The sequence below is a fragment of the Engraulis encrasicolus genome, chromosome 1, assembly GCF_034702125.1.
Source record: "Engraulis encrasicolus isolate BLACKSEA-1 chromosome 1, IST_EnEncr_1.0, whole genome shotgun sequence".
Classification (NCBI taxonomy): Eukaryota; Metazoa; Chordata; class Actinopteri; order Clupeiformes; family Engraulidae; genus Engraulis; species Engraulis encrasicolus.
In genome coordinates, this window is record NC_085857.1 from 51,502,156 (window position 1) to 51,514,529 (window position 12,374).

General features: G+C 41.2%; 1 protein-coding gene across 1 annotated transcript; it reads left to right on the forward strand.

Moving 5' to 3' along the window:
- The first annotated feature begins 4,059 nt into the window (after positions 1-4,059).
- Positions 4,060-11,253, forward strand: LOC134458119 (CMRF35-like molecule 1). Its single transcript, XM_063210250.1, has 8 exons — positions 4,060-4,117; positions 5,135-5,416; positions 6,017-6,055; positions 6,719-6,757; positions 7,625-7,708; positions 8,307-8,356; positions 8,491-8,564; positions 10,500-11,253. The coding sequence occupies exons 1-8, from the start codon at positions 4,060-4,062 to the stop codon at positions 11,038-11,040; spliced, it is 1,167 nt and encodes a 388-aa protein (XP_063066320.1). The 3' UTR covers positions 11,041-11,253.
- Positions 11,254-12,374: the final 1,121 nt, after the last annotated feature.

Genomic DNA, 12,374 nt, shown 5'->3' on the forward strand with positions numbered 1-12,374 from the left:
CTAGGCCTAGGCTACATTTAATTTCTTCGGACACTTGTCATTAAAATTGTGAGGGACTAAACAGTGCGTCCAATGCGAATATTGCCACTGGATGTGTTGTTGGCGAAACCGAGAGCGAGAGAGAGCGCTTTGAGTCACACACACACACATAGCCTACACACAGCTAAAGACTGTAGCCAGCAGAAAGTACCGCCATCATAAATTACATCCCCCAACATTACACTTCTTGCTCCTAAAGCTTGCCGTAGGCTATATTATTCGCAATAAGTTGACGTCCTAAAAAGTTTCAACTCTTTTGCATTGGGTTTTTGAAGTCACAAGGAGCAGACACTTGTCCACGGTGACGCACGCAATATAACTCGAAAGTGAAAAGCAGAGACTGTTCTCACAAATAACTGAACAAAGGTTTCCTTTTTAATAACACAACATTAGTATGAAAGTGTGCTTGGTGACCACACTGCCTATCCAGACGCGCATATTAGCAACAATGAGCAACAACAAGAAAGAGAGAGGAGGATTAGAGAGAGAGAGAGAGAGAGAGAGAGAGCGATTAGCGGCGTGTGTGTGTGTGTGTGTGTGTGTGTGTGTGTGTGTGTGTGTGTGTGTGTGTCGGAGAACACTTAAGAGTGAAAAAACAATTGCTCCCCTCCCCCAATTCAGTAGGCTATCAGATGTTGGTGGTCTACCCGAGTCAACCCTTGTTTACCCGACTATCTGGTAGTGTAGCCTTCATGAAGTTCATAAAGACATAATATCGTTAGGCTATTACAAGATATCAAAAATCCCTTTGCATTTCTTCATTGCCTTGAGTTCATGTACAACAACTTTACTTAGCCTAACTTATTTAGACTACTTTATTTATCTTATTTAGGCTACTTCGACTTAGTTTACAATAAATAGGTCATTGAAAGAAGGAAAAGAAAGGACAGACAAGGCTATTAGGCTATTAGCCTATCAAATGGAACATGCGCATTATGCCCGCCCTGTGAGGGCAAACGTGAACCCTTGCTGTTGGCACGATTGAGATAACCCGTATGCCATGCCTAAAGGGCAGATTAGACTTCAGTAACTGCGTGTGTCAAAAGTCGCTTGGGAGTGGCCACGAACCAACTTTGCCTTCATGCACGTCACAAACCACATTTGAAATAGCGTGATTACCTTCACTACATTACAAGCACTGCGGCAATGTTGTTTTCTAGCCCAGGTAGCTAATTGTTTTCACACAAACTGCAAAGGCAATGTACTGGTATCATGATTTGACATATCCAGTCTGTTTTCACATGCAGAAAATGTAAGTATGTAAACAGTTGACTCTGCCGATGTGTGTTTACATTCTGTGGAGGAGCAGGCTACGGTAGTAAAACTTCAGGCATTGTACCACGAGTGTTCAACTGATGCATTGTTCGTTACTTAGCTTGTAGCTTCGTGTATTTACACATTTTACACACAAGGCAATAATATAGTTTTTAACAGAATACAGCTTTGCTCTCGCAAGCTACCGGCATTGCGCTGACACAAGAACAAGGAAGTAGCGAGACGACCAATCATAGTGCCTTTTTGTCTGCGTCCTCCGTGTCCGTCCGACGGATAGTTAGATAAGATGGATAGATTTTTTCGAGGTGCTCAACGACGGGCGCAGACTCTCTGCGTGGGGGGGGCGTGGTCGCGCACAGACACCGGATGGACGGACGCAGAGGCTATGCGTCCAAAGCATAAATCTAGCTTTAGACCCTCAATTCCTGGGTTGCAGTTACGTCAGCATCCCCCATCCCCCAAAATGAAGAAACTATCTGGTCACACACTAAAATACTGATACAATTGCTTGGATCTTTGAAGCGGGTTTCGTGGCTTCGGGGGGATAGGCGTTGATGACACGCTTGATGACACTTCTCTGCGTGTGTGTGTGTGTGTGTGTGTGAGAGAGAGAGAGAGAGAGAGAGAGAGAGAGAGAGAGAGAGAGAGAGAGCACTGACTGCTCCTTATAGTTTGGATTAAAGTTATCAGCCAAGTAGGCCTACTGCTCGCAAACAAACAAATGCCATGCTGTTTGTTAAGGTGGGAGTGTAGATCTGCTGTTGACAGGTGGAATTTTGCAGACACAAAAAATATTCTCGGGGAGGATTGAAAACTGATCACCTTTCCTTGTTAATGGCAAGTTAACCTTTACAAAATATCCAAGAAGCTAATCATCTGCGATTGCTGCACACAGTTCAAAGGATATTTATTCAGCGAAGTTGTGGATACATCTTCTCCGCTCCCGCGGTAACCCCTTGTGCTCCATGTCGGGCTGTCAACGACGCAATCTAAAATTGAAAGAGTGCGCACAGTTTAAGACAAGCGGCACGACTTGTCGGACTCAAACCTATCATTTCAACGTCTGTCAGTGATATCGTGACATTTGTGATATGAACTCTGTGTTCAAATGCGCTCTGTGGTCTATTTCCCCTAAATTGCAAGCGGTTCAACGCCAGACTAAATAGGCTACTAAGCACACATGTTGCTGTTGTTGTTTTTTAACACTGAGTTCTTGTATGCTCTTGTGTGTAATGCACAATGGTGCTATGCTTCATAAAAATACATTTCAGACCTTATGTTTTCAGGTGAGTGGTTTCATTTTAGTTATTGCATTTCTATTCAGGAGATTTAACTGAATGAGTGGGGATCGAGGGCACACTTAAGGAAAAGGAGCGATCTTCTGCTGTGCATCTTTATACATTTCTGTCTTAGTTTACTTTCAACATTAGTCATAATGGCGACTAGAAAAAGGCAGCAGCAAATGTGATCTGGGCTTTGCGTTCTATTAATTATATGTGGTCATACAGAGTGTATGAAACTGCGCAGAATATTCGGTGTACTGCATGTTTCCGAAATCGCTCTCGGGACTAGGTCTACTGATAAAGGATGCGTGATGCTGCGTCTACCAGAGCAAACTAACCAACTTTCCTTTTGGCATTGGCCTGCAGTGCATACTGAGCAATATCGGCAACATGCTTGATTCTTTATTTCTTGAAAGAAACTTTAAGTGGTAGGGACAAAACTGCTACTCGTCCATCCCGTCCCCAGCAGAAATTACGCGCTAACTGACAGTCAAAAGGTGGAAAGGCTCATTTCTGAAAGTTAGCGATCAAACAATTCGATCAAACAATTCTCTATAAATTTGATTAATGTGTAGCGAAACTAAGGCTATGGTGCTACAGTGCAAGTTGCCTATCCTATCCGCACGTCTTTCACAACATAAAATATTCCTACAATAATAATGAATATTAATTACTAAATATAATAAATATTGCCTTCACATTTGCGCTTAAACACTCTGTCACCCTGTGACAGTTATCCCCTCGATCCTTGCTTAATAAATTAACTTTGCGTCCTGCGTCCGGGTCAGATTACATGAACACGAGAGAGAGAGAGAGAGAGAGAGAGAGAGAGAGAGAGAGAGAGAGAGAGAGAGAGAGAGAACATATAGCTTGTGTAAAATTATTAGTATTTTTTAAATCCTTCTGGAGTCTGGGTTCTGGGTCCGTGGGCCTCTCATTGGTAACACGTATAGCGAGGGTTCCCTGGCCACCTGGCGGTTGTTTGGGTACACTGCAACTAGGCACGGTAGGTAAATCAGCTATTAAGTCGTCATTGCCCCGTCAATTCGAGAACATCTATGGGGACCTATGTTAGACATTTTAAATGGACACTTGACGTTGTGCTATGACAGAGCAAAGTAGAACAGGCTTCCTCTTTGTGTTTTGTGGTCAGCTCAGCTAAGTTTTCAAAACCAAACCACACGTTAAAAAACACAGCCTATGCATGAATCAGTCGTCCATATCTCTCTCTGTCTCTCTCTAGCTTTTTCTTTCACCTACTAACAGAGAGAGACGGGGGAGGGTTGACAGGAGAAGGGTGTGAAACATATGTGGTAGGCAGTCAAGATGAAAGCTGAAAACCGAATGGGTCATAAAAGTGGCTTGCCGCTGTTCATGAGAATTTTGCTTGCGTCGAACACAACCAAATATTCGTTAGAGGGGATTGGGTGTGTTATTGTTTGCACGTTTATTTGATTGCACCATGAAGGCTCTCTTCGTGAAGACACTCTTCTTCATTCTCAACTTCTCCAACCACTCAGGTAAGGGCAACAATGGGAAAAGGAGGAATTGTGTTTGTGTGCACATGTGTGTGTCAGAGAAGTCAATGACATAGAGAGACAGTGAGACTGTGTTGTACTATTTGCTCATTGTTTTCATACGTACATTACTGTATGTTCTGTTTTTCACTGTTTGTAGGCTACACGGTACGATACAATACAACATGACAATACTTAATTGTGTGTTGACACTGAAATTCAATTTGCATCCCTGAGCAAGACTAGTTAAAGACAGGACATACGCTTAACATCACATCACAAGACTATTGCACAACTGACAAAAATAGAGGACTCTGGCCTACATACAAATAAATACGTACATACAACTCAACACACAACGCACATGACCATAGTCCTATTTTTCTATTTTAGTTCTATTAATACAATTCTATCTTAGAGACTCTAGTAGCTATTATGACAGTAAAGGGGGCAATAAAAGAAATACTAAAATACTGTAGTTGCATGTTTTTTAGATGGCCAATTCAACAGAAGAGAAAATGACAATCTAAAGGTTTTGACTCTGTATTGGCCTGTGTATGTGGACAGGGGTGTGGTAGCCTGGCTCTCGACAGACCAGTTCAACACAGGAGGGGCACACACACACACACATACACACACACACACACACACACACACACACACACACACACACACACACACACACACACACACACACGCACACGCACAGGCACACACACACAGGCACACACACACACATACACACACATGCATGTACACACACACACACACACGCGTGTGCACCACTATTAACAAATTAATTTTACCACACCAAATACACCAATAATGTGTGTGTATGTGCATGTGTGTGTGTGTATGTGTGTGTACTTGTGCATAATTGTGTGCATGCTTATCCTTGTCCTTGTGCATGTGTGTGTGTGTGTGTGTGTGTGTGTGTGTGTGTGTGTGTGCGTGTGTGCACGTGTGTGTGTGCAGGTGTCCATTCTCTGGAGTCATTGATCAGTGTGAGTGGACATGTAGGTGGATCAGCAGACATCAGATGCCCCTATGATGCTGGATATGAGACATACTCCAAGTACCTCTGCAGAGGAGCCTGTTCCTATGGATACAAAGACAAACCTGTTGAAACTGAAGAAGGGAAGAGCGGGGCTGTTAGGGGAAGATTCTCTCTCCATGACAACACCGCTTCTAGAATCTTCACCGTCTCCATCACTGGACTGACTGCAAAGGATGCTGGGAAGTATTGGTGTGGAATTAAGACTGGATTTTGGGTTAAAGATATCTACATTGAAGTCAACCTAGGTAAGTCATGTGACCGGGTCCTTTGGATATTTTAGTTCCGGTGCTTTATTACCTCTGTCAAGGTCATTGTTATCTCCGCCTGATGGACACTTCAATATCCAGTTGTTTTATCTATTTTGCTGCGTACAAAACTTCTAGGACCGCTGCAGCTGTACTGCTTGATGTGTTTCTACTCATTTTTTACATTCATAAATGTTTTGTTGGTAGTTCATTATTCATACGTTTAGAAAGATATTTAAGCACTGTTATTCTACCTGCCATTTAGACAGTCAGTCACCATGATTCTGTTTTGATCTGGCTTGACGGAGGACGATTTTCTATGAGCAGTCATTATTTTATTGTTGTCATTGTTGTTTTTTTTATTAATTTATTTTTTATTTCATTTTACTTTTTTTATTATTATTATTTTATTTTATTTTATTTTATGCATTTCGCTTTGTTGTTGTTGGTTATTATTTAACTGGGAAAATGTTGAGGGCAAATGACATATTCAAGAATTTGTATAGCTACATTGCTATTCTGTTGTATCTGTTCTAAATGTCTAAGTTATTTTTGTTTGTTTGTTTGCTTGTGTTCTTGTTTGTTTTCCATGGTCAATAGGCATCACACCACCTGTGATCACCACACCTCTGACCTCAGGTAAGAGGAACCAGGCAACACTCTGCTTATTGACCCGTCCAGAATTCATGTCACACTGAATGCGCACACATCGTTGACTCAAACTTATATACAAGCTGACTGTTAAAGGAGCCATTATGTAGTCAAAGTGTGTGGCCAAAGTATGTAGCCTATTGCAACTATTCTGCTCATTGAAGCTGCATTTCGCCACATTTGACCTTTTTCATGGATATTTATAGTAATAAACTAAAACTAGTATATTTTTTTTGCTTTTGTTTTGCAAAAGAATTCACCAATGTAGGCATGTAGCATTCATGGAATTTAGTAACACTTTAGAATCAATTTGCTTAGAAAGCTTTATTACTGGATTAATTGAAAAAAAATGCCTGCTGGACACTTTTTTATCCAGTGGTTTCATCTCTCTTGACGGAGGACGATTCTCCATGAGTGCTTTTCATCATATCGTTGTCATTTTTTGTATTCATTATTTATTTATTTATTCATGCATTGTTGTTGTTGTTATTATTTAATTGTGGACAATGAGAACTAGTGACATGTTAATAATTGAGGTAAATATTTATATGCCCTACATTTTTACTCCGTTGCCCCTGTTCAGTATTTGTAGCAATTTATTTTTTGTTTGTTTGTTTGCTTGTGTTCTTGTTTGTTTTCCATGGTCAATAGGCATCACATCACCTGTGACAACCACACCTCTGACCTCAGGTAAGAGGATTCAAACAAATCCCCTGTTAAAATAACATAGTACAAGCTGACAGTTAAAGGAGCAGTAAGTAAGATTGTGGCCAAAATAGGTATTTCAACTATTTTGCTCATTGAAACTGCGCTGCCTATTGCCAAATTTTACCTTTTCATGAATATTTAAGTATAAACTAATACCAGTATGACAAATGTACAGTACGTTTTTTTTCTACGTGACTCCATTTCATTATAATTTAGTGGCCTGAAAGTGAAACTGATTTGTTGTGGTGCGGCAGAAAACAAGAAATAGGTCCTATTGCCCTAAATTACGTAAATCAAATTACAATACATCTAAAACGTATTGTCACAACATCGTGAGAGCTTTCAGTTTTGTTTGTTCTCACACTTGTGTGTTCCACACATGGCCATGACACATGACCATGACACATGAAGATGTTTATTGTAAATATTGCATCACATAAATGTCTATGGTGTAGTTTCACTCTTGCTTCCAGGAAATTCCTTTCGTAATGACAAACATTTGTTTTTTGTTGCCTTGTCCTTTCTGCATGTCTGCCTGTCTGTCTTTTACAGAACTTCCAGGAGAGGAGACTTCCAACTTAAGTAAGCGTTGCCCTCGTGTTCCTTTTTTTCTCAACCACAAACACACACACACACACACACACACACACACACACACACACACACACACACACACACACACACACACACACACACACACACACACACACACACACACACACACACAACCATTCTACAAGTGTTAGAACTGTAGGCCTATGTATTATCAGCATGAGGAAATTGTTGCAACAAAACAAAAAATAACAATCAACAATGTAACAATCTATCTGTTTGTCTGTCCATCTTTAGGTGTGTTGGCTGGCATTATTGCAGGGCTCGGTGTGGCAATGCTGATGGGAGCTGGGCTACTGCTGTTCTGCCTTCGGAAGAGACGTAAACGCACACCAACGTTGGGTAGGGGAGAGAGAGAGAGAGCGAGAGAGAGAGAGAGAGAGAGAGAGAGAGAGAGAGAGAGAGAGAGAGAGAGAGAGAGAGAGCCTGTCTCTCTGTCTGTCTGTTCTGCATTTGGAGGAGACCAATTAATTCATAGAAAGACCTTATTACATAGCTTTGCATTACATTTACAGTAGGTGCATGATTAGGTACTGTACGTGGGCAGCCGTAGCCTAATGATTAAGGACATCAGACTTTAGATGAGAGGGTTGCTGGTTCATATCCCACCCTTCCACTCCCTACCACACTCCATGGCTGAGGCAAAAGACATAACCGCACACTGCTCCAGGGACTGTAACCAATACCCTGTACATAACTGTGAGTCCATTTGGATAAAAGTATCCCAGAGGTTAAGTGCTTTGCTCAGTCTGCAGTCGTCCAAGTGCGAGTGTAGCGTTGGCATTCTCCTAAACAGACTTATTTTGTCTCCAGATGTAACATGTCAGTACTTCATTCAGTAAGCTTTGTTGCTTTTATTTAGTATTAAATATGGTTTTATTTAGTTTTATTTAGATCTTCTTTTGCCTTTTCTCGCCAGATCATTTAAATGCAAGAGCAAGCAGTCCTCACCAGCCAAACCCTGAAAAGGTAAGAGGAGTGCTGTACATTTTTTAATGCAAGAAGATGAATATTGAATATTGAATAAAGCTAAAATATTTAAAAGAAAAAATAGTTTAAAATCTCTATGCAACCCATACACTCTCCTTGATGTTATTCTTCAGGTAAATTCAGCCCTTGAGCCATTGCACCTCACCACCACCGCCACCCTCACCATCCCACCTGGGAGTGACCCTTCGTAAGTTTACCACTGTTGTTTTCGTGTTTTGCTATTTGTGTTTTGTTACAGGTATTTTGTTTTGTGTTTTGCTATTGCTTTGCTTATCCATTTTCTAATATTATTTTCATGTATTGCTATTGTTTTGTTATTCCAATTACTAATATGGTGTTTGTTTTCTTTTCTTTTTGTTATTCAATTTTCTAATATTGTTTTCGTGTTCTGCTATTGTTTCGTTATTCCTCTTTCACATGTTGTTTTCGTGTTTTCTATTGTTTTGTAATTCCATTTTCTAATGTTGTGTATATTTTGCTACTCTATTTTGTTTTTCCCCTTTCCTGTAATGTACTGTAGAGTAACCTTGGTTATCCTGATCCCACTTGCACACACTCTTTGGTTTAAACAGTGCCCTTTATATTCATCCTATTTGTCATGTAGTGCCAAATCTAACGTTCTAAGTTGCTCTCTGTCCCTTGAGGAAGTTAGGCCGGGTGTACAATGAAACCGTCTGCCTGTCTGTCTGTCTGTCTGTCTGTTTGTCTGCCTGTGTGTCTGCCTACTTGTCTGTCTGTCCGCCTGCCTACCTGTCTGTCTGGCTGCCTGTCTGTCTATCTGTCTGTCTGTCTTGTCTGTTAGCAATGTCCGGTTGTATCCAGGGGACGCCAATCACACAGCATCACCATCACCATCACCATCACCGTAAAAGTGTAGATACAGTTCTTACACTGTAACATTGCATGCAAGTAGTGTTGGCCAAGAGTCTAGGGCCCTCATTTATCAAGCGTTCTTAGGCACATATCTGTGTGTAAAGCGTGTGTGCGATCATTCCTCAGCTAAGTGTGGGATTTACGAACACCTCAGACCATGCGTGCGAGTGGAAGAAACATGAAATTGCAAATAATACTGAGTGTGCCATATACAGTTTGCTTTTAATTGCAATGGAGTATAACAGTGTGCTATTTGACAGTGTTTAAGTCAATGTGTGTCTTTTGAAACACTGTCCTACTCCTGTCAAAAGCACCTCCACTTCTGTCGCGGAAGTGTTCCTATCTCTGCGCTTAGCGCCAGCGCTTCATGTGACGCGCCAATCTGCATTTGTCCGAACAGGGTGGTGCTTTCCGATTAACATGGCATTTAAATATGTTGTAATACCATATATGGTTACTTGGAGGTGTTTCGAGATGCAAATTACCCCGAGTGCGCGTGTGCACAGTGAATTGGAAGGTGAGGAATTCACCATGCAGAGATGTGCGTTGGAGCAGGCAACACACATTTTGATTAAACCCGATTTTTCTGCAACCATTCTATATTTAACTCGTAGAACACAATTTAGAAGGCATTCTACGAACTGATGATAAATGGGGGCCAAGGGCACCAAACCTGACTCTTGCCAGCTGGTATGTTTTGCCTTCAATATCATCTGAGAACCCCCCACAACTTACACGTTTTCAATTGATACTCCTTCTAACCTCGTTGCACGTGATTGGATAAATAACCTGTCCTCATCTTTACTGACGTGCCATTTCAGCCACTCGCATTGAACGCGTGACGTAGCTGAAAACAACAGATGGAAGAAGAGCAATAATGCCGCCCATTTGTGGAAAATCCCACATGGGGGAGCCTGGCTCATTTGTTCAGAAATGACTCTGATTTTCACAGTTCTCAGATGGTTGCATGAGGATACCTGAAAGCCCTTGAATATCGTTTGTCGAAACACAGTCAGATTTATGTATTTATGTATTGTGTATTTATTTACACATGGGGAGTGCCTCTTGAAATGTGACATCTAGTTTTCAATAGGGTCCCCTTAAATACAATACAAGCCAATACAGTACAGCACAACACTTTCATTCACTCACTTCTGCATACATTTAATCTTGGTCAGGTTTCAAGAATCCAAGTCAGGTTACAGTTTGTTTGATTCCTCTTGTTTGGTTTGTTTACTTTTCTTTGCAGATCATTTACATGCACACACAAGCAGCCTTCATCTGAGAGTGACCCACAGTATGGGTTCCGGAGACATTCCCTAGTGCCCTTACAACCCGAAGGCGTTTACCAGACAATGTCCGCCGTACCCCCGCAACCCGGAGTTTACCAGACGATGTCCTCCGCCGTACCCTTGCAACCTGAGGGGGTTTACCAGACGATGTCTACCGTACCCTTGCAGCCTGAAGGACTTTACCAGACAATGTCTACCGTACCCTCGCAGCCTGAAGGACTTTACCAGACAATGTCTACCGTACCCTCGCAACTTGAAGGAGATTACCAGTCAATGTCTGCCGTACCCTTGCAACCCGAAGGCGTTTATCAGACAATGTCCATTGTGACTTCACAACCCGAAGGCGTTTATCAGACGATGTCAGCCGTGCCCATGAGGAAGACCAAAGCAGTCGAGTCAGCATCAGTGAGGAAGGCCAAAGCAGTTGAAACGGCGTCGATGAGGAGTGACTACATAACCATGGGACCCACATTGCCAAGGCAAACAAGACATAAGTGAATGATAAAAGTTGACTGACAATTTAAAAAACTCCTACGGACTGACCATTTCACGATTTTCGTTTCGGTCCTGGACCTTCATCAGGAAAATGTAGGGTCTAGGACTGAAACACATCTCCTACGCACCTGCCAGCAGAGCTGTGCAAAAATAATATAAACTAAATTTCAGATTCTGATGTGGTCTGCCTGGGATTCATCATTCTTTTTGTTGCCCTTTTGTCAGTCAATTGATTGTTTCTCATTTTTTTTTTTTTTAATTCTACATTATTTATATTGTTTTTAGTTATTTAAATGTTTTAAATTGCAACTCTTTCTGTGCTGCACTGCTACATTTCACATCTGACAAACTAACTGGATGTAACGTTTACCGTCTTGTAATGTAATAATGTTACCATAAGATGGTGCCTGCTTGCATGTTTTTAATGGTCGTTTCATTTAGACATGCATCTGGTAGTACTGTATGACAAAATCTGACTGTTGCCAATGTGTGCATGTATTCATGTAACACAAGACATATAAAGTAAGCTATGGAAATCCCTGAAATTATATATAATTTTATCATGCATTTTTATTTTCATGTTTAAACCGTATCCAGACCGGCCTTTTTTGGCATTCCTGGTACCGGGGGGGGGGGGGGTGCTAACTTAGGAACCGAATGGCGTATGACCACCAAAGGGGAGGGGATGATCTTCAGCCAAAGATCTATGAATGACATCAGTTCGGTGTCATTATTGGATATTATGACATCATTATGACATAATTTCCTGATTTTATTGCCCAAAATGTCACCTTAATGTATTTTCCATCTAACTTGGGTAATGCACATCAATTTTTGTTATTATGTGCATCAGACCACTTCAAATGTTCACAAAGGTGTCTGATGCCCCCGGTCTGGATAGGGTTAAGGCAAAGTCGCTGTTTAGAACTGTTGCCACTATAGAATGAGGAAGTCTCAATTGCAATAGTTTTCTAAAAATGCTTTGTTTGCACAAATTACAACATTTGGGGAAAATCAATGTATGTAAATATAAACTGTGTCCTTTTATTGATGGGAATGGGTGTCATTGCTGTGGCTAACTGCCCAACCTGTAAGAAAACAGAGAAGAACAAAAAATATAACTCACAAGTTATTGCACTTTCCATGTCAGATAATGTATTATTATTATTATTATTATTATTATTATTATTATTATTATTATTATTAAAAGGGAACTCGAACCTGCAACCCCCAGATTGAAAGACTGACTCAACCCGCCAGGTTGGTGGGGGGAGTAATCAACCAGTGCTCTCCCCCATCCTCCTCCATGACTGAGGTACCCTGAGCATGGTACCGTC